The sequence below is a fragment of the Anas platyrhynchos genome, chromosome 1 (genome assembly GCF_047663525.1).
Source record: "Anas platyrhynchos isolate ZD024472 breed Pekin duck chromosome 1, IASCAAS_PekinDuck_T2T, whole genome shotgun sequence".
In the NCBI taxonomy this organism is placed as follows: domain Eukaryota; kingdom Metazoa; phylum Chordata; class Aves; order Anseriformes; family Anatidae; genus Anas; species Anas platyrhynchos.
In genome coordinates, this window is record NC_092587.1 from 79950414 (window position 1) to 79975688 (window position 25275).

At 43.6% G+C, this 25275-nt stretch overlaps 1 protein-coding gene across 2 annotated transcripts in view; it reads left to right on the plus strand.

Annotated features, from left to right (window-relative positions):
• LOC101801552 (alpha-2-macroglobulin) overlaps positions 1–25275 on the plus strand; it is a 39801-nt gene that overhangs the window by 12860 nt on the left and 1666 nt on the right. Inside the window, exons 7-35 of one of the 2 annotated variants that reach the window (XM_027449871.3) lie at positions 578–662; positions 1369–1492; positions 2203–2317; positions 2453–2562; positions 3404–3565; positions 3875–4102; positions 5756–5819; positions 7131–7273; positions 7613–7762; positions 7960–8136; positions 8831–8930; positions 11815–11944; positions 12126–12354; positions 13499–13625; positions 14214–14335; positions 17172–17223; positions 17912–17995; positions 18123–18299; positions 18795–18879; positions 19412–19568; positions 19858–19932; positions 20660–20825; positions 21636–21859; positions 22389–22607; positions 22900–23027; positions 23382–23472; positions 24062–24136; positions 24571–24673; positions 24826–24867. In XM_027449871.3, coding sequence (XP_027305672.1) covers positions 578–662; positions 1369–1492; positions 2203–2317; positions 2453–2562; positions 3404–3565; positions 3875–4102; positions 5756–5819; positions 7131–7273; positions 7613–7762; positions 7960–8136; positions 8831–8930; positions 11815–11944; positions 12126–12354; positions 13499–13625; positions 14214–14335; positions 17172–17223; positions 17912–17995; positions 18123–18299; positions 18795–18879; positions 19412–19568; positions 19858–19932; positions 20660–20825; positions 21636–21859; positions 22389–22607; positions 22900–23027; positions 23382–23472; positions 24062–24136; positions 24571–24673; positions 24826–24867 — 3744 coding nt within the window. The remainder of the gene's footprint in view (positions 1–577; positions 663–1368; positions 1493–2202; positions 2318–2452; positions 2563–3403; positions 3566–3874; positions 4103–5755; positions 5820–7130; positions 7274–7612; positions 7763–7959; positions 8137–8830; positions 8931–11814; positions 11945–12125; positions 12355–13498; positions 13626–14213; positions 14336–17171; positions 17224–17911; positions 17996–18122; positions 18300–18794; positions 18880–19411; positions 19569–19857; positions 19933–20659; positions 20826–21635; positions 21860–22388; positions 22608–22899; positions 23028–23381; positions 23473–24061; positions 24137–24570; positions 24674–24825; positions 24868–25275) is intronic. The other variant, XM_027449872.3, reaches the window with a different exon arrangement.

Genomic DNA, 25275 nt, shown 5'->3' on the forward strand with positions numbered 1-25275 from the left:
AAAACATGCTTTTTACCTGCCACTCTTTATATCAGGCCTTATTGCTGCTTAATCCACTTGAAAATATAGAACTGATTTTCCATGGCTAGACACAGTAGAAACATATGTACATGGAGGACAGTTGCACATACTACATATCAGTGAGCCTAACAGCAGCCTGGGATCTCCAGAACAGTAAGAAGCAGCCAGAGAGTATCAATGATTTGAGCTGTTTCAAGGTGTTAAATGACACAAGTGGTGAATGTGCTGCTCCAAGACTTAGCTCAAATTATGTGTTGTGAAACATGAAACACAACATACAGTACTGGTATGTCCCTCTGAATAGGCATATGTGAGGGGTCTACACGGCTATCTGATGACAACAGGATCTCACAAGCATGTGCTGAGGGAAGGTAGGGGCTAGAACAGTCCTTAATTCCCTTTAAACCCAAATGGTGGTGAAGTCTGTAAAAACATAGGAAAGGAGTAGCAGAGCTGTACTGAACACCACACAGAAGTGATGGTTGATATTAAGCTGATTGTTTGGGTTTCTGTGCACTCTTCATCCTTCTCATCAGACTTTCTCTCTCCCATCTAGTGCTGCCCAAGTATGAGGTCCTGGTGAAGCTGCCCAAGATGATCACTATTGAGGATAAGGAAATTCCAGTGTCTGTCTGTGGTCTGTGAGTCATAGAATTGTAGTAAATTTCTCACTCCTACTTCATTCTTCCTTTCTGCTGAGCACAGAAAGAAGACCTTGGGAAGGCTTTTCATACTATTCTAAGACATCTAGTGAAGGTTTGTTCCACCTTATCTGTTCTGAGCCTGCTACTTGGCCTTAACAGACAATGAGAAGGGGATTCTCTGTGTTCCTTAAAAGACGATGCCAAACCAAGCAGCATTTCTCTCCTCCCAGTTTACTCTACACTCTCTTTCTCACTTCACACTTCTGCAGTTAGAGATTTTCTGCCATTCCTGAACCTTGGAGATGTCAAATCAGACATCACTTAAGCAGGTTGTGCAAACCCAGTGTTGTAATTTTTAATTATTAAATTGATCCACCTGAGCCCCTGTTCAACCTTTCTGCTTCTTAATTGAACCCTCAACAGTCTGACATACAGGAATAATCCCAGCTGAAATAGTTTTATACAGACAATCTTTTCCTGCATTCCTGCAGATGTCTCCCACCTAGAACAGATTCTAATGTATGATGTAAGAATCTCACCACCAAAATGATGGAAAGATAATCACTAGCATCATTAAAATATCAGATTAGTTAGGCTTTGAGAAGAAATTTTATAAAGTCATCCACAGAAGTTCTTAAGGAGCTATGTTTGAATGTGACTCTGACTGACATCATCCAGTATATTGTTTAACACTTTCTAATAGGTACACCTATGGGAAACCTGTCCCTGGTTTGGTGAATGTCCAAGTGTGCCGGAAATTTTCTCATTCTGGTTCACATTGTTATGGAAAAGATTCAGAAGCTGTGTGTGAAGAATTTGTGAGGCAGGTGAGTTCCAAGATTAAAATGTAGGGGTCTTCCTTATGGGTAATGGGCAATGTTGTCTAATGGAGGGCAAATTTATGACTGTTGTGAGGTGGTAGAACATCAATGATAACACTCTGTCAAGGGAAAAACAGATGTTCTAACAGAAGGATATTCTTAAGAGGTCAGTCATTGAACTGGAAACAGAAATGATGAAGAAAACCCCACAGATGAAATCCCTACCCCATTGGTCACAGGTCTCTAGTTAGCCGCAATGAGGCCCCTGGTATTGATCCCCAAACCAAGGAAAGAATCTGGGAAATAATTTTATAACTGTGGAAAGGACTGGCAGGGGTCAAAGAGTGTAAAAGAGGATGGGAAGACAAGAAAGCAGTATAGTATATGGGTCAAACAAAAGAAGAGAGAAAGGACAACAAGGAAGAGAGTAAAGACAATGGAAGAAACAGGAAGAAAAACGGCTAAGGTAGAAGGGAGATAACATGGAAACCACTGCATGGCTTGGAGAACAAAGTATGAAGAGCCTCACAACACAGAAAATAAGTGTGTGAAACACATGGAAATGGGCTGTAAACAAGTGCTGGTGTTGGAGACAACCCCAGAACATAAGGCTGGGATTACATGAACAGCAGTTAAGCATGTTGGGTTTGGAATACCTATTCCTGTTTCATGAGGCACCAAATTTGTTCCAATTTTCTCTCCAACCACCTGCTTAGGCAGATGCTCGTGGGTGTGTTTCTGATGTAGTAAGGACCAAGATATTTCAGCTCCAGCGCAGCGGATATAAAATGAACATCGAGGTGCAAGGCAAGATCACAGAAGATGGCACAGGTGCGTATCATATGGAGATGGCAAAGTGATGGCACGCCACAACAGGAGGGCCTGGCAAAGATGAGGAACATAGAGTGACATGTCTATAAATGTTGCAGTTCATTAATAATCCCTCTTTACTGTGCTCTTTCTCAGGAATAGAGATGGTTGGAACAGGCTCCTGTGAAATCACATCCATCATGAGCAAAGTCAGCTTCCACCTGTTGGACTCTTATTACAGACCAGGGATCCCACTCTTTGGGATGGTAGGGAACTTCTGAGACCTTGGAAAGTGAATGGCACAGCAGACTTAGTGGTGCATAATCCCATCAATTGGAACAGCAGTGTATTGCAGAACATAATGCAGAAGACATAGACCACCTTCCTCTGCCTCTGCGTAGGCAGGCGAATTGGTGTCAGTCAGAGCACCCTGACAAACACATCACTGAACTTCCCAGCAGTCATACCAGTTACATAATAGAAGGCCTGCTGTTCTGACACATGAGAATAACATTAGGGAGCTGCAAGAATGGGCTATTCTACACAGGAAAGTGAGCCAGGAGTAAAAGGTGACCACGACACAGGTAGGAGTAGTGACATCATCACTGGTTGACATCAACCAGACTGGGCAGAGCAGGAGTGTTGACAGTACCTGTTTCCACCAACAGGCCAGTAGTCACCAGATAACGTAAGGTGATAAGTCAGGGCTGAGCTCAGGCAAGGAATTCCAGTCAACAAGATGGGAACAGCAGGAGAAAGCTGAGTGTAGATCTAACTCCAATGTAGCTTAGTCAAAGACTGGGGCAAGGCACAAGCCTGAACTCATAGTTCCCGGACGAAGAGATGATATTAAAACCTATTGAAAAACTCAAGGCCCTGACAGATAATTTCCATGGGCCAATCAGATCGTTTTGCTGATGAAGATCTGCTACCTTAGACAACTTAGGACTCACCTGCACATTTCCACATTTCCACATTCATCTCTTTAGCTCTTCTCCATAAGAAACACCCTGCTTGGCAAGGATGACAAGGGGAAAGGGTTTGTAGGAGTTGGGAATTGTTTTCTATTTCTAGTCTAAAACCTGAAGTTTGCTTTTACTTTACTAGGTGAAGCTCGTGGATGGTATTGATGCTCCCATTGCCAATGAAACTATCAGAATTTCTGTGAATGAAGGCAATTATGAAGGCAACTACACTACAGATGAACAGGGACAATCCTGGTTTTCCATTGATACTACCACCTTCACGGAAGCCTCCCTGGAAATCCGAGTGAGTGGCAGAGACAGGGTGGAGAGATTGGGGTAAGCCTCTCTCTCTTCTTGATCAGCAGAGGAATTATCTATCCATGGGTTATCCATGATTCTATGATCAGTCTTTCTGCCAAACAGGAGATATAGCAATTCTTTTGGCAGTTCACCTCTCTTCTCTGTCTCCAGTGCATGTTCTTCTATGTCTATCTCCCTTTAACTTCATCTAAGAATGGGAAAGATAGAACATAGCCAGATTTTTCCCATGCATATTTATGTGATCTGTTACCTGGTTTTGGTCAGCTGTGAACTTTTTATTCTCCTTTATCAGGCTGAACATAAACCTGAACTGAACTGTTATGACAGCGACTGGATCACGCCTTCATATGAGCATGCTTTGCATAGCATAAGTCGGTTTTACTCCCCCAGTAACAGCTTCCTCAAAATTGAGCCCAAGCATGAGACATTAAGTTGTGGCTTCCCCACAGAGGTCCGTGTGCACTATGTCTTCACACCAGATGTTATTGGAGAGCAGAAGAAAATTGTCATTTACTATTTGGTAAGAATTGTTCCTGGTTACTTTAATCCATGGCCACAGAGAGTGTTGTGGCACTACCTTCCACACAGCAACCACAGCACTGCTATGCAATTAGTCCTTAGCCAGTAATGATAAAGGGAGTTTGAAACTGAAAGTGTGGTTTGTGACCATGGGATTTAAACATATTTCCATAGTGTTTCCCACGTTGTCTTCTGTGTGCAGACATGGTTATGTTGCCCATGTTTGATAAAGAACAGAAGAGGGTCAAAATGTTGATGTAGAGAGTATTGTCTTTGGTGCAGCCAAGATTCCCATTTAATAATACTCTACTACGAGTGTACCCTGTTCCAAATTCTAGTTCATATATAGTCACAGCTCAGAAACCAGCATCCTACAAGAAGATGAAAGATGAGCTGGAAGCCTGTCTCATACACAGTTCTTTGGGAGACACCTGACCACAGAAACTAGAGCAAGACCTCTATCTACAGTACCAGTACCTGATAAGCTTAGAGCTTTGTTCGTAAATCAGGCAATGATTGAAATTTTGGGATCCCAAAGCAACTGGAACAGACTATACCATGCTGGAATTAACCATGATTTGAATCATTCTTGTGGGGCAGAGAAGAGAAGCTAATTCAGCTGTGACTGAACAATGATCTATCACTTTTGTTTGGGGGAAGAGAAAGAATCAGATGACTATTCAAATAGAATTTCTTTCCCCCTAAATTTGTTTTCCTGGTTATCCCATTTAATGATGCTAGCAGAAAATACAAGACAGAGTACCTTTGCAGAGCTAGAAAACATAAGTGGAACAGACACTTCTGTTCTGATGGATAATAAAGGACATTTAGGGGGAGTTAGACTGAGATTACAAGAAAATAGGAAACTATGGTAGACATGTCCGTATGCTTATTTTCAAGACTGCTAACCATAAATTGAGCACAAGATTCCTCTTTATCCTAATGGCTTAGTAAAGCAGATCTTAAGTATATACATACAGCAGGTAAGAAAACAGTAAGGAAACTTACATTTTTGTAGGTGTGTTTCCCACACCTTGAAATTAAAATATAGTACTGTGGAATAGATATACTGCATGGAGGACAAGATTATACAGTAATTGTATAAAGAACATTTTTGGCTGTGAAAAAGGAAACTATTTCTAGAGATAAGGAAATCACAGCTAGCATTCGGGCTGTTGCTTCAAACCTGACTTCAGATACTTTATTCAAATACTTTTTTACAGCCTGTGTTCTTCTATTCAAACTCTATGTGAGTTATAATAATAATCCTGGTTCAATCTTTCTCCATCCTTTTTCACAAAGCAAGTGAGAGTGGAGTGAGGAGAACCTTTGATCATCAATCTGTTCCAAAATGTTAGAAATGTACATGTGACCCCCCCAAACTTATGTGTATTCAGAGGTAAAGTGCATTTGAACCTGATACAGCGTGTACAGAAGGTGGAACTGATGAGGAAACACTAGTCCTTCAAGGAAGGCATGTTTCTGGCTCCAAAGACCTAGTAAATTCCAGTTTAGTATTTGCTTAGTATCTTCTTGGTTTTGCTCACAGTTGGCAGTGCTATTCACACACCCTACAGCTAACCCAGTGAACATTCATTCTTCTTCCTTTTGTCATGAGTAACAGCAATTATAGGAGTGTTTCTCTGTCACATAGGTGATGGCCAAGGGAAGCATTATGTTAGCAGACACTCATGATCTGACTGTGAATCCTGGAGATGGTGAGCAGAACTATGTATTTTTAGCATGCCTGATGAGATGGTGGGCAGGAGGACTTAGAGAAATTATGGCAATTCAAGCATTCAAGAAAAACTGAATTACATTTTGAAAATTAATTCCTTTTAGATTAAATGGTTTGAGTCGGTTTTGTTTGGTCCGAATTCTGTCTGTTGCTGTACTTTTAACTAGAGTATTTTAGCAAATTCTACAGAAAATATATAGAATGTTTTGATTATTTTTTTCCTTGAGCCAGTGCTTTCCACTGACCTCCATCACCAATTCTGACTGTGGGTACTTGCCAGTATTTTAAGACCCATGTGTACAGTGAGCAGGAAAAAGATTGTCTCCCTTTCTTTCTCTCTCTCACTTTTCTTCATTTTTGGGGTGTTACTTCTTCCTTATAAGCATGCAAGCTATATATATATAGGTATATATATTTATGTATAGCTTGCATGCTTATATATATATATTATATATGTATATATTCTAACCAATCTTTTTTTTTTTTTTTGTATATATACAATGTTCAAAGATTACATAATTGAATGAGAATGGCTATGATGCATCTATAAAGTCTTTGGACAATAAGACCAGGAAAATCATTTTAGAAGCCCATGAGAAGGAGTATGCAGTATGTGAAAGTAAAAGATCTTACATGCTGTGTGAAATGATGTTGGGGGTGTGACTGAAAGTTCTGCTACCTCACTAGTTGTAGTGATTAAACTAATACCTTGGTTCATATCAAAAGATATATATCAAAAGATTTTCTATCACTTTCATCCAAATTGTGACAAAAAGCTCAGGTCAAGCTAGAATGTGGCATTTTGTACTACAGTTGGAGTGACAGTTTGGTGTTTCAGGTAAATACTAGCTTTGGAGTTATTTTGAGGAGTTATTTTTTCAGTTATTCTGCAGCCTTGGCTGCTGCCTCCTATTACAGCAGTCCCTTATTTCCATGTCTTTTCCCTCATCTGTTTTTTTTTTTTTTTTTTTTTTTTTTTTTGTAGACTGTAGATCTTAGAGCTTGAGGAAGAAAAGGGTTGGGAACAGCAGGAGGTGATTCCAGGTGTTAGCTGGGGAGAATCTAGAGGACATGTTGAGGCCCACTAAACATCTCATTTGGCTATTACATGATCACTGTTTGAATGCAGGTGTCTTCAGCAATAGGCATAGACATCAGTCTTGCATCAGTACTCCTGCCCCCGTTAACTAAAAATGTTCAGCATGAGTGAACTTGACTTCTTTATCTGAAGAAGGCAAATATATAAGCCAGAACTTCTTGTATATAGCTTAGCATTTCTTCTCTCTGGTAGCTTATGGGATATTTCGGTTGACCTTTCCTGTTGAGGCGACCATTGCTCCCAAGGCACGGATGCTTGTGTATACCACTTTACCCAGCGGGGAAGTCATCGCCAGTTCAGCGGATTTCCAGGTTGAAAGTTGCCTCCCCAATAAAGTGAGTAAGTCAGGTTTTATGTAACCCATGTTTGCTTCATGGCCAGTAGTTCCATTATTAGTTCCAGAATGGAGGCAGAATTCACGTGGAATGGTCTGATCAGATGTTGGCTGAGGATTAGTGACTGAATAAGTTACAAAGCCATAACTATAAAAGTGGAGAAAGACAGAATAAGAAAAGAATCACTGCTCATTATAAACCACACTAGTCAAAGCTGAATATGTTAGAAGAGCTGTAGAGCACTAGCAGAACTCAGTTCACAAGGCTAGATACTTCAGTATAATAGCACGTAACTGCATCCAGCAAAGTTGCTGCTTTAACCTACTTTTGGGGTTGCAGGTCAGCTTGAGTTTTATTCCCAAGGAGGGTCTTCCTGCCTCCAACACACGTCTGCAACTCCATAGCTCACCAAAGTCCCTGTGTGCTATCCGTGCCGTGGACAAAAGTGTTCTCCTCATGAAGCCTGAAGATGAGCTCTCTCACAGATCTGTAAGTCTTGGCTGTTTCTGGTAATGAGCAATACAAGAATCAACTAGGATGGACATAAAGCCATATATTTTTATAGCTGCATTCACTATACTTGTTTTTATAGAAGCTGTCTTTTATCACTTGATCATTAGGTAGTGTCTGTGTCCCCATGAGTACCAACCTGCCACATTTTTCCCTGGTTGTTTGCATTTTCCCAGTTGTATGATCTTCTCCCAGAAGAAATGAAGGAAATCCAGGGCTACAGCTTCAAGGACTACTACTTGGAAGACGACAATGTAAACCCCTGTTTGTCACTTGACAACATATTATTAAATGGATTTGTCTACGTACCCATTTCTCCTGATGGCAAAGGCGATGCCTACGACATTCTCAAGGTAAGCACCAGCCTTTCATTTTTATTAGTTACTCCTTTTTGGAATACAGTATCATCTCCTCCTCTTCCCTGTCCTGAAGGTCTTTTTGAATGAACTTTTGTGTGAGTTTGCTATGCTGTGTATGCAAGACATACACAGGCCCAGGCCCGGCAACTATGTAGCCCGTTGCTCATACCTAAGCGCTTCTCCAAGCCATTAAAACTTTGACAGGTCTCCTCAATGCCAGGACAAAAACCTGTGAATAGGCTCAAATAAGGAAGCAGTACTGAGAAACGACCCCTGGTGCCATAATACTAGAAACCTTTTCCGTAGTCGTGCATGTTGTCTCCCTGTCTGGTGTAGTTAGTGGTTTAATAAAGTGACAGTTACTTTGATAACCCTCAAACATACCTGCACGCATCTACAGAGTCATGCACAAGACTTTTTAGGTAGGTACTCTCAATCTTTTCACACATCATTTTCAGTCACATGTCCCCACGGTAGACCTTGACTTTCTGCCTAATCATGCCAGCATTTAGCTTTAGGATGAGTATGTCATGACAAGGCCTCAACATCTGGGTTGAACCAATCTATCGAGTATTTATATATAAGCCTTTGCTATTCTGCTCAGTTCCAGACATAAGTACATCTATTCTTGACATCGTAAAAATAGTATAATTTCAAAAGTTGATTGTACTTTCTTTTTGTTTAACAGCTGTTGGGCTTAAAAGTTTTCACTAGCAGCAAGATCCATAAGCCTGAAATCTGCCGGCGTTACAGAGAACACGTGATGGAAAGTAATTACATGGTTGCTAGTAAGAAGTCCTGCTTCACTCTACCTCCACACAACTACCTAAAATTTTGCATTGTGCTTCTTTCTTCTCATCTCCTTCTTTGAATATTAATTAGAATCACAGAATCATAGAATATCATGAGTTGGAAGGGACCAACAAGGATCATGAAGTCCAATTCCAGGGTCCACACAGGACCACCCTATGCCTGGGAGTGTTGTCCAAACGCTTCTTGAACTCCAGCAGGCTCAGTACTGTGACAACTTCCCTTGGAAGCCTGTCCCAGTGCCCAAGCACCCTCTGGGTGCAGAACCTTTTCCTAACATCCATACTGACCCTCTCCTGTCACAGCTCCATGCTGTTCCAACAGGTTGTGTCGCTGTCCCCAGAGAGCAGAGATCAGCACCTACTCCTATACTCCCCTCGTGAGGAAGCTGTAGGTCTCCTTGGGGTCTCCCCTCAGTCTCCCTTTCTCCAGGCTGAACAATCCAAGTGACCTCAGCCACTCCTCATGTGTCTTGCCCTCTAGACCCTTCTTGTTTTTTAGCCCTCCTTTGGCTATTCTCTAACAGTTTGATATCCTTCTTATACTTTGGTGCCCAAAACGGCACACAGTACTCGAGCTGAGGCAGCACTAGCACAGAGCAGACAAGTTGATTCTGCTCTCGAGGGTAGGAAGGCTCTGCAGGAGGATCTGGATAGGCTGCACCGATGGGCTGAGGTCAACTGCATGAAGTTCAACAAGGCCAAGTGCCGGGTCCTGCACCTGGGGCGCAATAACCCCAAGCAGAGCTACAGGCTGGGAGATGAGTGGTTGGAGAGCTGCCAGGCAGAGAAGGACCTGGGAGTGATGGTGGACAGTCAGCTGAATATGAGCCAGCAGTGTGCTCAGGTGGCCAAGAAAGCCAACGGCATCCTGGCTTGTATCAGAAACAGTGTGACCAGCAGGGCTAGGGAGGTGATCGTCCCCCTGTACTCGGCTCTGGTGAGGCTGCACCTCTAGTACTGTGTTCAGTTTTGGGCCCCTCGCTACAAGAAGGACATCGAGGTGCTTGAGCGGGTCCAGAGAAGGGCGACGAAGCTGGTGAGGGGCCTGGAGAACAAGTCCTATGAGGAGCGGCTGAGGGAGCTGGGCTTGTTCAGCCTGGAGAAAAGGAGGCTCAGGGGCGACCTTATCGCTCTCTACAGATACCTTAAAGGAGGCTGTAGTGAGGTGGGGGTTGGCCTGTTCTCCTACGTGACTGGTGACAGAACGAGGGGGAATGGGCTTAAGTTGCACCAGGGGAGTTTTAGGTTAGATGTTAGGAAGAATTTCTTTACTGAAAGGGTTGTTAGGCACTGGAACAGGCTGCCCAGGGAGGTGGTGGAGTCACCATCCCTGGAAGTCTTCAAAAGCTGTTTAGATGTAGAGCTTAGGGATATGGTTTAGTGGGGACTGTTAGTGTTAGGTCAGAGGTTGGACTCGATGATCTTGAGGTCTCTTCCAACCTAGAAATTCTGTGATTCTGTGATTCTCTCAGATATGCCAGCCTACATCAGGATCATTTCCTTCAGGATACAGTCCTGAGATATGAAACTGATACAGCTCTGTGTGCTTATCTCCAGCTAGTCAGGTCTGCCTAGTTAAAACTGTGTGTTCTCAGTGAATCACATGCCAGGCCTGCAGCAGTGATTCTGTAGACACTAAGACCATCTACCTTCAGATGGACTGCCAGCATAAAGTAGAAGCTTTGTTCCTCCATCAAAAAAGACCCATCTATAGAAACCTAAAAAAAAAAAGGACAGTCTCTACTTCTAGGTAGTAACATTTCAGCAATAACTGGGGGAACAACAATGGCAAAAGTGGACCAAGATAAATGAAAAGGTGGTATGAATCTATGGGTTTATGTTTTAACTCTGGGGGCTGAAAAACTTCATTCTATTCCCAGTTCTTCCATTCACGTGATTGTAAACGTCTGGGTAGGTCACTTTGCTGCTGCAGTGACTGTGAAGATAGAAAAAAGATTTTATTTTTTTTTTCTAAATAGCTCTGAGATTAGAAAGGCTATATAAAACATTCTCACCTACACCACTTCCTATCACCGACTTTTAGTGGTACAATATTAAAGTTACTATTAAAAACAATAGCCTTTGGTCAGGTGAAATTTTCTAGCCTTCTAGTTAAAGCATATCAAGTCTTTTGTTTGGCAATGCCAGATCTGTCTTCAGAGCACAGCATGAGACAGCTGGCTGCTTTGAGAAGACGGAAAGTCTTCTGAGACTGATAGAAAGTGTTTTGTAAGGCACAGCACTATGCAACACTGTGAGGAAGGGTTCCCTTTCTCCGGAACTACTTATTTGCTAGTGGCCATACATGTAAAGATACATATTCAGCTCAAAAGAATCTTAGATGGAGAAAGGGAGGGATAAATGTGGCTGCTGTTTCTGGCCATGTATAAACATAATCATTTTTTCAACAAAACTTAATAAATTATATGAAACAAATATCTAGAGGCAGTGAATTCCACATTTGACTTCTCTATTGCAATAGAAACGTACCCTTGTTAGCCTCATAACTTAGCTCCTGGATTTGCTGGCAGTGGAGGAAGAATGATCAACCCCACCCAATCTCTGTAAGAGCAGTAGCTTTAGGAAACATGAAATATTGAGATGACAACAGAGCAATACATTTGTTTTCAGTGGGCAGTTTATATGAGGTTAAGAATGTAGTGCAAGGATCACTGTGATCTGTTACAAATAGAGACAGCTCAAAGTTTGAGTCTGTGAGGCTGGCCGTAATCAAGTTTTCTAAGCTGTTATTTAAATTTCAAAATTTTAGCTAAGAATAACCACTAAATGGAAGCAAAGTATCCTCCTTGGTTAGAAATGTGTTTGATATGTCTTTTTCTTTCTTCCTTTCCTTGAGCAGATTTCGTTGATTCAATGCAACCTTATTATGATTCATATGAAATGATGGAAGAGACGGATGCTGGCCATCCTGTGGAGACCATCCGGAAATACTTCCCTGAGACATGGATCTGGGACATAGTTTCAGTGAAGTAAGTGTTTATGGGAATATAGAGTGTGGTCACTGGGGCAAAACCTCAGAAGATAGTTAAGCTTTAATGAAAGTGTCAACATTTTGGTGAGAGGGGTCTTTCTAGTAGATAGAGGGATTTTTCAAGGCCACTAAGCATAGATCAAAATACGACTGAAATCTTTCTCTCTGTCTCTTGCCAGTTCTGAAGGAAATGCTGAACTAGATGTGACCATCCCTGACACCATCACCGAGTGGAAAGCCAATGCGTTCTGCACTTCATCAGACACAGGCTTTGGCCTATCCCCAACAGTGTCTCTCAGAGCCTTCCAGCCCTTCTTTGTAGAGCTCACCCTGCCTTACTCTGTAGTGCGTGGTGAGGCCTTCACACTGAAAGCCACCATTTTCAACTACCTAACAGCCTGCATAAGGGTAAGAGATATTCACTACTTTGCTCAATCTGACAGCTTAGGAAAAACTACAATGGGCCATTTATAACATAGTTTCCCAAGCCAGCTGACTGATCCCTGACTATAATTTCATATGGGTGTATGTATGTAGGAATTCTTGATGGATTTCATGAAGGAGGAATAAGTTTTTCCAACAAAGTTTTGAAAGCTATGTTCGATTCAGAATCTAAAGGTCTGCTAATGACGCCTCTGGCCTTGACATCCTATAATTATTTTATTGTTCTATACAAACAAGGAACTTGTTATAAGTTATCTTTAGACCATTTAGACTTATAGACCACATAGACTTAATATCCATAAGGTCATCTGTAGACCACAGTGTCATTGCCTACCGATATGGAAAATCTAGGCTCACAAGAGTGGATACACTTTTTTAGCCTTTAGTCTCACCTCATGATTCTGTGATCTCCCAAAGTATCATGCCACATTTGCCGGAATATGCTTCCTCTGATTGATTGCATCTAACCTTAAGACACTGAGCAAAACTATATAACTTTAGTATTCTTACCTGCATTCTTTCACCATCAAAGGGGACGAGAGAATTTGAGAGGTGATTCTAATGAAATCTCAATCACTTTTGCTTGGTGTTTCACAAACACTGATGTATATTCTGAAAGGAAGCTGAAACAAGGAGGAATACTGATCCAGTCATTCAAATGCAGTATCATTTCCCTGTTTTTCCTGTTTTGTTTGCTATTTTCAGGTTCCTGATTCCGCTCTCCCTTGTTACCTTACTAGCTTTCACACTGCTGGAGTTTTACCTCTTCACCTAATTAATTGTGATGGGGGATCTTTAACTCATGGTTTCATTCATAGCCATTGCTTTGTCTTTATTCACATAATTGATAAATACTCTCCATTTTCCTTGAATCAGTTTCCTTTCTAAAGAGTAATACGTCATGTTCTCCACATTTATCTCACCAATCTCTTAAAATTTTACTCACCTCAGTCTTTTTCTGTTTTATTACCCAGTTCTTGCACTGCCATATCCATGAAGTTCTCAGTCCCACAGTATAACCAGGTCCATTAACCATGCCCATGTACTCCAGTAACTTCAGCTTCTCTGTAATTCCAACCTTCTTGACACTTCTCTGTATAAATGGCAGGTCAGCGTGTCTCTAGCTAAATCTACTCATTTCCTGGCTGCTCCAGTAGAGAAGGAGGAAGAATCCTACTGCATCTGCCTGAATGAAAGGAAAACTGTGGCTTGGGCAGTAACACCAAAATCTCTAGGTAAGAGGCTGGACTAATGGAAATACTAGAATAAGATATCTGTGGATAGCATCAGATCTTTGGTGTGAGGAACTAGGACCCCAAACCTGTCTGGAAGTAACTTATCTGTGCTAGAAGTGGGAAGTCCAGCTCTGAGGCTGAGACACAATATTAGGATGCAGGTCCTAAACAGACTTTCTGAGGATTGTGGCCTTTTCTCAAAATTTGAATAGAAATCACAAATTCCCTTAACACTTGCAAAATGCTTAGACATCCCTGTTGTGGAGCTATGAAGTACCTAAATGTGTCTGGGTCTGAAATATTTAATTCAGAGCTAGCTTTCTTTGAATCATCCCCAATCAAGACTGTTTGATTTAGAAGACCTGCCCCTCCACTGCTCTTCTTGCTGACTGATTAGCACCTGCTTGGGTGGCCATCACAAGAGAGGTGGTCTAGAAGGCTGCAGCTGGATCAAGATAAAACACTGGCACATATTTAGCTCTTCTCCTGGAAAATCTCTGTAACACAACTGAGAGTGCCCAGCACAAACACAAACCCCCATTTCCCTTGTGCTGCCCGGCAGGACTGGCTGACCCCTGTTTCCTCCAGGGCAGGTGGAGTTCTCGGTGAGCGCTGAGGCCCTGCAAAACCAGCAGCCCTGCGGGAACGCCATAGTGGAGACCCCTGAGAAAGGACGGAAGGACACAGTCATCAGACAGCTGCTGGTGGAGGTATGGGGGATGCTGAGTTAGGTGGCGGAGAAGAGTAACAATAATTTCATGCTACATAGTAACTGTTGCTGCATGATAAAGATCTTTAAGTCGTGATAGCAGAAATAATGGCTCTTATTCTGCATGCTTCATTAAACTAAGAGTTGATAAATCTCATACAGGCCAACAGATCCCATAACTCATAGAATTGCTGTCTTAAGTAAAAGCAGTGTATTACATTACATAAACAGGAAACATAAGCAAACATGGCAGGTTCATCCCAGAGACATCATCTGGGAGAAAAATGAGAACTCCTTGGTGTTGCCTGTAATAAGTCACAGGGAGAGGCTACAAATGGAAGCTTTGCCAGAAAACTTATGTGTCTCCTTCAGTGCATGGCCAGTACTCTAGATCATGAAACAGTTGCCATGATCTACATGTATTTCCAAACAAAAAATGCCATCACTGCTTTGAATTGTTTTTATTATACTTTTAAGAATGTTCAAAACAGTATGAACTGACTTTTTTTTCATTCTTTTCTACATTTTTTTCTTAGACAGTATTTTACAATGATTAAACCACAGTTTTTATGATAAATAGGCAGTCATAAAATTTATCCACAGTATTAAGACTCCTTGTGTTATTAATGGCAAACAAGTAATACTAGCTTTTTGCATAGTGAGTTCTATACAATATCACGTCACAACATTGTCACTCCTATACATGAAAAGAAAGAAATAATTTTACTTAAGAAAATTTTGTCAAGACATCGCAACTCCTCCATAAATTGTAGATATTCCAATTTTCAGTTAGGCAGATCTAGGAATCATATAATATATAACTTCAGAAAATGTTTTTCTAACCTGTATGTAATGATGGAACAACAGTCCTGTTTTTGTCTGTTTGTTTTGTTTTATTTTTTAATTTTGCTTATTTACAAATGAATGTGATTGTACAGTGCATTCCATGTATCAGGGCACAAAGAACTATTGAACATTTCAGGAAAAAAATTGCAATTTCATACATGCCTTCAGGAAAAAGAGTAATTACTTTGTTCTTTGAAGATACTGGAAGATAATTGCTTCTGAATTTTAAAAGAGTCTTTTCTCCCATATGGTGCGGAAGTGAAAATAACTGAATAAGCATTAAAATAACTTCTGTTGGGTTGTCTAAGAGATTACTGGTATCACTCTGTTATTGTAATGAAGTAATTAATCTACCCCATCTAGCTGTGAGTGGATAGAATCAGAGATTAGCATCCAACAATTAATTAGCAGGGGTGGATACAGTGCAACTTGCTTGGGGTGGAGCTTCATTGTCCCAAACACATGGATGTCAATATTCCCTGCAGCAGGTCATGGGACTCTAGGGAGAGCAAAGGGAGATGACCAGAGTCCGTGGGGCATCCTCTTGCCCTCAGGAAACCAATCCTTGATGAAAGCTAATTGGGATACAGGATGTTTTTTGTTTTCACCCAGGAATTGCATAGCTGGAAAGGAAAATCTTTTGAATAATTAGTTTTGTATATTTTAATTTCCTGTTGAAATGTTCAAAATCAAACAAAACAATGGATTCTCATTTAGTTGCATTTCAGGGTGGTACACTGAAACAAACACCAGGCACCTTTGCAAACAAGCATTTAGCTTGGTTGTAGTTTATCCTAATGCTTTCTCTCTTTTTATTGGATTTTGAATTTTCTCCAAACTTTTAATCTTTCTCCATATCTTTTATATTGAAGAATGAGAGACAACATGTTTTAACTGTGTGAGAATATCAGGGTAATACCATTTTTTACATACTGGAAAAAAAAAATCTTTTGGCAAAAGCTGGAAACCAGTAATGAAGGAATGGCAAGTCCCCTGTTTGGAGGATAAAAAAAATGTTGAGGGGGTCTTACTAAATTAAACTCTGAAAAAAAATATTTTCTAGTAAAGATTTGATTCCTTAGTTTTATGCAGAATCTTCTAGATCACCTCAACAGAAAATATGTCTTCTTTTCAGACTTTTCTGAAATAGAGGAACAGAAGTTAACCCTCATTAAATGTGGTCAAAAATCACCAGTTGAGTGGCGTATATTTAAATTTTGGTTTTTCTAATATGTAACTTGTGGGAACATTGGAGTGCTTTAGTTATCACCTGTCAAAACTCTTGCATGAATATCCTGTAGTGTCACAATCAGCTGTAAACAGTCTGAAATGTTCCACTAGGCTGGACTAAGGAACATATCTGTGTTACAGATGACAAAAGTCATCTACCTGGACTTCTGTAAGGCTTTTGACACAGTCTCTCATTCGTGGCCTTTCAATACTTAAAGGGTTCTTATAAAAAGGATGGAGAGGGACTCTTTGCTCATGTATCTATGACAAGACATCGGGGAATGGTTTTAAACTGAAAGAGGGGAGATTTAGATTGGATGTCAGGAAGAAATTCCTTACTCAGAGGGTGGTGAGGCACTGGAACAGGTTGCCCACAGAGGGTGTGGATGCCCCATCTCTGGAGGTGTTCAAGGCCAGGCTGGATGGGGCCCTGGCAAACCTGATCTAGTGGGTGGCATCCCTGCCTATAGCCTGGGGGGTTTGGAACTAGATTATCCTTAAGGTCCCTTCTAACCCAACCCATTCTATGATTCTATGATTCTATGATTCTATGATTCTATGATCAGTTTTGTGTACAGAGGAATGTCTTTGTAAGCAACTTCTAAAGGCTTTGCATTACGATGAAGTAATTACTACAGGAGAATTTGCAAGTATTTTATTTTCTTTTTTGGGTCCCTTTTAGTTTCTCTGTTGATAATTCTTTTATTTCTTTTTCTGTCTGTTTCTCACTTTTTTCTTTTTTTCTTCTCTCTTCCCCAAAGCCAGAAGGGATGGAGGTGGAAACTACATATAACTCTGTGATCTGTGCATCTGGTAAGAGCTTATTTCTTTCTAGGACTTTTTTTTTTTTTTTCCATGAAGAAAAGACTAAGACATAAAGAGAAAATGAGGCTTAAAAATTATAAGGATCTAATGATACTGAATAAGCTACATGGATGTCCAACTGGTAGTGAAACTAATTCTTCCTAAACAGCTGTGATTGTAATAGCTTCTGCAATTGCAGAGCCAGAAGCATAGCTCTTAGGAAGTAAGGCTGCCTAGGTCCCTGTGGGGACAGAATATCTGGTATTTATTAGGGTTATCTCTAATGTCTTTAATTCTATGTAAGTAAAATCACAAACTGAACTCTGCCAGGCCTGTTCACCAAAGCAGGAGAGGCCAGAAAAATAGGCTAGAAAGTGTATTTTCCAAACCAGGCCTGCTGATAGTGCAATGTAGAAATCCATAACATTTTGTGTGTGAGAGTATTGCAGGCCTAATGGAAAATGTGCAGGATAGGAGGATTCCACAACAAAAATGCAGATGAATGGATTTATTGAAGGCAGGAAACCCCTGTGCAGTGAATGGTATCTCAACCCATTAGCTGATACGCATACATGTAGACGTAATCAGGAAGCCTAACCAAACTGATCTGGTCGTTGTTCTTATTGTTTGTTTGTTTGTTTGTTTCTGTTTTTGTTTGTTTGTTTTGCTTTTTGTTTTGTTTTGTTTTTTTCCCCAGAAAAGTCTATGTCAGAGACAGTTGCTCTAGTTCTCCCAGAGAATGTGGTGGATGGTTCAGCCAGAGCATATTTCTCAGTGCTAGGTAAGTGAAGTACTCTCAGTGTCACATGCTGTTTTAAAACACTGCCATGTTTTTTTCAACCTGTGCATAGTTGACCTCTGAGCCCTGAATTATGCTAATGTGCCCTTGAAAATCTCTCATTACCCAGGCGACATCATGGGCACTTCCATGCAGAACCTGCACCAGCTCCTCCAGATGCCATTTGGCTGCGGGGAACAGAACATGGTCCTGTTTGCACCCAACATCTATGTCCTGGACTATCTGAACAAGACAGGGCAGTTGAGTGAGGAGATCAAATCCAAGGCCATTGGATACTTAGTGAGCGGTGAGCTGGGACATGGCTTCTCTGTTAATTCCTTTCCTTGGCATAAGGATAAGGACACTTTACCACTGTCATGTATGATCTGTGGGAGGTTTTCCTAGTGCATTCTCTGGAAGGGAACATGATACTGTAGTAGGTCAAGTGCATATAACACAGTACCTACAAGAAAGAATTTGGTACTCAGGTAGAGGTGCAGGGTGAGAGAGGACAGTGTCCAAACAGGAACATAGAAAAAGTCCAGAACTGGCAATAAAATAACTCTTTTCTATAAGAAAAGGGTTTTATGAAATATATAAATCAGTATGTAACCAGTAACCTTGGCAGCTGCTTATACTGAATCGCAGGCCCCTGAAGGTCTTTAGAACTGAGATTTCAGAAGTGTTCTTCACCTTTGGCTGGGCCTGATTTTTTACAGCCAGAACAATTTCTACTACATTTCATTTGTATGACTCCTTGAAAAGTACTGAGACAACAAAAATATTCTGCTCTCCATTTCAGGGTATCAAAGGCAATTGAACTATAAACACTGGGATGGTTCTTATAGCACCTTTGGGCCCCAATTTGGGCAGGCTGGGAATACCTGGTAAGACTTCAGTTCTGCTGGCTTTGTATTTCTGCTCTTCATCCTCTCCCTTTTCTCAGTGTCCTCTTGTGCTTGGTCATTGTGAAAGCTGAAATGTAGGTGTAGGTGAAAGGATAATCATGACATCATAAATAATCATGTGGGATAATGGAACAAGGAAGGATGCTAAGGAAGATCCCCTTTAGGTTTGTAATGCTGCACTGATAGCTATTTACCTCCCCAATACCCTGGATCAGCTCAAGTAAGGATGACCCTCAGGATGCCCAAGCAAGTTCTTCTTAACAGATGCTGATGAATCCCTAGAATGCAATTGCCCACCTACCCACAGTCCTCATGTGTGTGAATGGCAGTTACCTTTAGCATTGGTCCCTGTCTCAACAAATTGCTAAGCTAGTTTGCAGTTTCCAACCAGACCACGTAACCAAGTTCTGGAGCTTCTACTGCTTTCTTCCGGAACAGTGATATCTGCATGGGCCCCATCACCGGTGATGGATACAGGGCTGTTTGTCTCAGTTCCCTTTGTTGCTTTCAGGCTCACAGCCTTTGTCCTCAAGTCCTTTGCCCAGGCCCGGCCATACATCTTCATATATGAGAAGCACATCCAGGATGCTTTGATCTGGCTCACTCAAAAGCAGAAGGAGAATGGTTGCTTCCACAGTTCTGGGACGCTCCTGAATAATGCCATGAAGGTAATATATCTGCCTGTTTGGCTCCATATCAGCTTTATGAGGCTGGAAGTTGACTGTAAGTCAGCCAGCCTAAAAGAGATATATCAGCACTTGGGGATTGGGAAGGAGGGGGAATCTATGTATAAGAACCATTAAAAAAGCAGGAAGAAGCCAATGGCAACTTCTGAAGGACTTAACGATAAGTAGGAGGCTAGGAAGAATCTGTCCTTGCATGATGTAGATAGCGTAGCACAGGGAGAAGTCAGTGGTGCTCTGTGGGAATGACATCTACTTTTGTGTTTCCCTGCAGGGTGGAGTGGACAATGAGGTCTCACTGACAGCCTACATCACTATTGCATTGCTGGAGATTCCTCTGCCTGTAACTGTATGTATCACATGAGTCACTATTGGTAGTAATTTACCCTACTAGGCCCCCACAGATTATCAAGCCCCTTTACCTTTTAAAGAGGAAATACTGTCTGAATATTCTTTCTTTTCAAGCCCAGACTGGAATAACATTTCCTCCAGTCTCCTCCCTTGTTCAATCCTGTCTCCCACATAAACATTTCATTTAATCTTTTTTCTAAGTTCTTTTGTGAAGGATCTTGCTTTTGCTCACTTAAAAGAGCACACCATGGATTAACTGTGAGTTAAATAATATTTAAATCCCAGAAATGACACGGAAAGGTTTTCTACATCCAAAAAATTCTCCTTTTCTGTTGAAATTGTACATTCCTACCAGAACACTAGTAAGAGCATACTGTGTTGGCACAACACCCCATGCAATCAGTCAGGCAATGAATACTTTCCTAGGCAGAAAGATTAGAGGCCTACTTCCCACTTTTAAAATCAAAAACTGGAAAAGAAACACCGTAACATGATGTATTAGAAAAGAGAAGGTACTAAATAAGGAACAGCCTCTGGCTGTCCATTTGATACCTGGGGTAGAAGACATGGAGAGGAAGGAATACATGATGGTACAATCTCCATCAGACAGAGCAGTGGGGTTTTTCAAGGGTCCATGTGTACAATGGACCTATTCTTCCTGTTTTCTTATGATAGAATTCAATGGGAGAGCTTGTTGCCCAGCCTCACTGTCTCCCTCTCCACAGCACTCAGTGGTGCGTAATGCTCTCTTCTGCCTGGAAACGGCAGCAAATGCAGAAGAAAACCACGTGTACACCAAGGCACTGCTGGCGTACACCTTTGCCCTGGCAGGAATGGAGGAGAAGCGGAAGGCAATGCTTGGCTTGCTTGAAAAGGAAGCGGTGAAAAAGGGTGAGCGCTCCTGGTGGGACATTGCTTTCTTCCAGCCCACAGATATTATCTTTTCCCTTGACAAAACGGCTCTTGTTGGTGGGGCAGTGGGTGCAGGAAATGGCTTGTGTGGGTGGGGAAAAGTGTAGAGAGAGGAAACACTTGTGCAAGGTGGTTGCATTTTTGACAGGTCCCTCTCAGTGTCCAGTCCCACTTCTCTGCTCTGAGGGGAGACACAGAATATAGTATGGAGGATGATAAACCAGGGAAGAGAGAGATGTGCTGAGACAGAAGACAAACATACGGGTCATTTCAGAGGCCGTAGCGTAAGCTTCGTGTCTTGCAGGAAACCGCATAAAGACTCAGAAGTGTTCTGGCAAAGTCAGCCTGGGCAGTCAGGTTGCCCAAGCGTTGTCTGTCACGGTGCTGAAGGAAGCGCCACCAGCACCTTCTGCCTTCTGCACCTGCGGGTGGCTCTCAAGCCCTGCTCCTCATGGAGCTTGTTACTTGCCCCACCCGGGCATCTCTGCTCAAACTGGGACGGTGTCCCAGCCCAGTGCTCCGTGTAGATCTCTGGCTCCATGAGGTGTTCAAGCCTTTAAATGCCTCCATGAGCGTGGAAGCAGTATCCTGGTGCGAAGACAGGACCTCAGCACTCCTAGACTAGTTGTAACCGTGCAACGAGTGAGGCGCTATTTCTCTGCTCCTGTTTCACCCTGTAGTTGCATGCTGGGGGCTCTGTCTTCACCGCAGCACCAACAGGGCCAGTAACTCCTTTGCAAGTAACTGTTCCTTGTTGTCTTCTTTGCCCGCTCCATGCCCCCTGCGAAGATGGATCTGTTCACTGGCAGCGGCCTGGGAAAGAGATGGTGGCTGATCTCCCCTACTATCACTACCGAGCTCCCTCTGCTGAAGTGGAGATGACGGCCTATGTGCTCCTCGCTCACCTCACCACACAGCCGGCGCCTTCCCAGCAGGAGCTGTCGTTTGCATCTCTTATTGCAAAGTGGATCAGCGGTCAGCAGAATCCCAATGGAGGCTTCTCCTCCACCCAGGTGAGCAACTCCCCTCCCGTGAGCTCACACGTCAATGTCAGGAGAGTGTCAGCGTGTCAGAGAGCAAGGTAGGAGCACGGTAAGGTTTGCCCCGGCAGGAACTGTACCCCCGCAGTTAGCCCTGTAGCATGGGAGTGACTGATATTTGGATTCATGACCTGGCTTTCTTGACGCAGAGGGACAGAATGGCAGTGGCATGAGTGACAATGCAATTTGGGGTCCTCACCACAGTTTGTGTATGCGCTTGCAGGTGCTGCTTCCCCCTGTGGAGAATGCTTTTGAAGGCTCCACAGAGCTCCACAACAGGGAGTTGAGGGTCAAGCGAGTGCTGTGCAGAGGACACAGCGAGAGCATGGAATCATATAAAAACTCACCGTTTCCATCTCTCCTTCCTTAAGAGTGGGGAAAATGGAGAATGGAGGAGAGGGTGCCCACCGCCAGCAAAGGGCAGGATCTGGGAGGACGGGTTGTGGAACGGCTGACTGGGCTAACGCGGCCATCCCTGGGTGCCGGGACCCGTCTCTTGCAGGACACAGTGGTGGCTCTTCAGGCCCTGTCTCTGTACGGAGCTGTCACCTACGCCAAGAGCGGAACAGCTTCCCAAGTGACCCTGAGATCTGGAGGGGACTTCCAGCAAGACTTCCAAGTGGACCCCTCAAACCGGCTGCTGCTGCAGCGCGTACCCCTGCCCCAGGTGCCAGGGGAGTACAGCGCAGAGGTGTCTGGTGAAGGATGCGTCTACCTGCAGGTGAGGGTGGTGGAGGCTGGTGCTGTCCCGGGAGGGGAGCCCCTTCCCCGGGACAGCAGGAGCCAGGGAGAGGACAGCAAGGACAAGGGAGAGGGGAGGCGTGTGAGGGAAGGCTGTGGCGGAGGAGAGAAGTGTTGTTGTGTGGGGGAGAAAGAGCAGGAGGGACAGTGCTGGAAGTGTGAGGGAGCTGTGAGAAGGGAGAAGAGGGAGGGCTGGGCAGGTAGGCGATGGTCTCTCTCCTGGGCTGTGCACGCACACCCACGCTCACACAGAGCTGCTGACTCTCCCCCAGACGAGCCTGAGGTACAACGTGCAGCCCACGCAGGAGGACGCGCCCTTCACGCTCCATGTGTACACCACCCCAGAGACCTGCGAGGACTCCCAGGCCCACAAGGTCTTTAACATAGGCATAAATGTCAGGTAAGTCCGTGCCTGGTCTGAGCCTTCCTGGGAAGCCATGGGAGCTGGAGGAGCTCTGGTGGTCCAGGGTGAGGCAGTCTGGGAGGGGCAGGGCAGCCCCCGCAAGGTGCGCCAGAAGCAGCCGTGCTGGGTGGAGGCTGTGGAGGAAGGGGGCGTCCTGTGGGGTGAAGCTGTGTGAGGAGCCCGGGGCTGCAGTAGTGAGAGGTGGCACAGGTGACTAGGGAAGTGCAGTGGGCTGGAGAAGAAGGTGTTGGGCTGCCAGAAAGCGGTGGGACGTCAGGCGTTAGGGAAGAAGTGGAAGTGCCCCCAGCTTTGACTCGAGGTGCTCTGAATCTTTGCTGCTTGGTTCCTCAGTTACACAGGTGAGCGCAACGTCTCCAATATGGTGATTGTTGATGTGAAAATGCTGTCAGGATTCATCCCTGTCAAGTCCTCAGTAAGAAAGGTAGGCGCCCATGCGAATTATTTCTCCAAGGATATCTGCCCCTAATCCACGCTTTTTTTTGAAGGAGGCCCTAGTTGTTCTGGTATCTTTTCCACTGTTAGCCCTGCCTCACTTTTTACCCTGGTTCTTTTACCGATCTCCTGTCTATTGATCTCCCATGGTGCACGAGGGATTCCAGTAGCAACAGCCCCTTCTCACACCTGTACCACTTTTGGTAGCTTGCGTTAATGTATTGTGTGGACCTGAGCCTGAGTGTTGGGAAGAGATGATCAGGCCCAATTTCAAGTATTCAGGAGCCTCAAAACATTTTCAATAGCTGTGAAAATGCCATTCCCTCATTCGTTTTTTTTTTTTTTTTCTTGTCAAGGAAGTGCAACAGCGTCAGCTGGTCAGAACTGTGACCAGAAGTCTTAATGTGAGGGGCTCTACACAAGAGTATTTCCTGATTCCTATAGGGCATAGTTTTTCCATGTTTCAGTTCTCAGCCTCTACCTGCTAAAAGTTTTGTGGTAGGAAGAAGATTCAGTGAGTTGAAGGATGAGTGACATCCCTTCAGATCTGTAACCTCTTCCTTGTATCCTCTTTCCAGCTTTCAAGTATCCAGCCTTTCCAAATCCAAAGAACAGAAGTCAGCTCAAACCACGTTCTGGTGTATATAGCGAAGGTGAGGACAAACTCAGGGTTGCAGAGGGACACACGGTGGAGCCCTGAATTACATTGGCAATAGCATGGACAAAGAAGTAGTGGAATGTTAAGCACCTCAAGTCTTGTAACCATGAAACACAAACCTGTTTGCCAGTCTCCTTGTCTCTCTTGCATGGATGACTCTCCCATCCCAGCCCTCAGCAGGTTTTCTCTTTGTGCCTGCACACAGGTCAGCCCACACCTGCCACCAGCCACTGGATCCCCCAGTGTGGGGAAAGGCCCCAGGGTTTCCCCTTGCCCCTCAGCCAGGCCTGTAGTCCTACACACACCCCCAGGGCCCAGAGCACTGGTGGCAGGGAGAGCATTAGTGGAATGAGGCCAGTGTGGAGACACCAGGACGGACCAAGGCAGATGCAGAGGCACCCCTAAGCCTCCATTGCTTCCCTTCCCCAGCTGAACTCCGAGACCTTGAGCTTTTCCTTCACGGTGGAGCGGGACATCCCTGTGCAGGGCCTGAAGCCAGCCCAGGTGAAGGTCTATGACTACTACGAGACAGGTAAGTGCGGGTCTGGGGGTGCCCTTGGGAACGAGCATGGGGAGTTGGATATGTGGAGGTGCATGGGAGCTCTGGGGACCCACAGCTGGCCCTGGCACCCATCCCTATGCCAGCCAACAGCCCTGCTCTCTCCTTCCCCTTCTGTTTTCCAGATGAGTTTGCCACACAGGAGTACAGAGCTCCATGCACCACAGGTAGGGTATGGAGAGCCCTTCTCTTCTTCAGTTTTCTACATCTTCCTCACTATGCACGAGGTTTTCCATTCAGTGCTTATGTCTGTCTGACAGTTATTTTGAATGAAATTTTCCCAATGCACATGCACAGATTTTGGATGCAAAACTGTGAACACAAGAGGCACAGTGGTGTTGTCTCATTGAAAACTGACTCTCCCTGTATTCTTACAGTCAGGTTCTCCTGGCTTGACTGAAGGTGCCCCTTTTCCTTCTTCTTTGAGCTTGAGTTCCTTACATCATTTTTGTTGCCTTGGCATCAGGGTATCTGTTGGTTCTTCCTGAGTGCTCCTGCTAGTGTAGCTATGGGATCTTTCTGATCATGGGACTTGGCTCTTCCAAAACACCTGGCACTCTGCTTGCCAAAAGCGC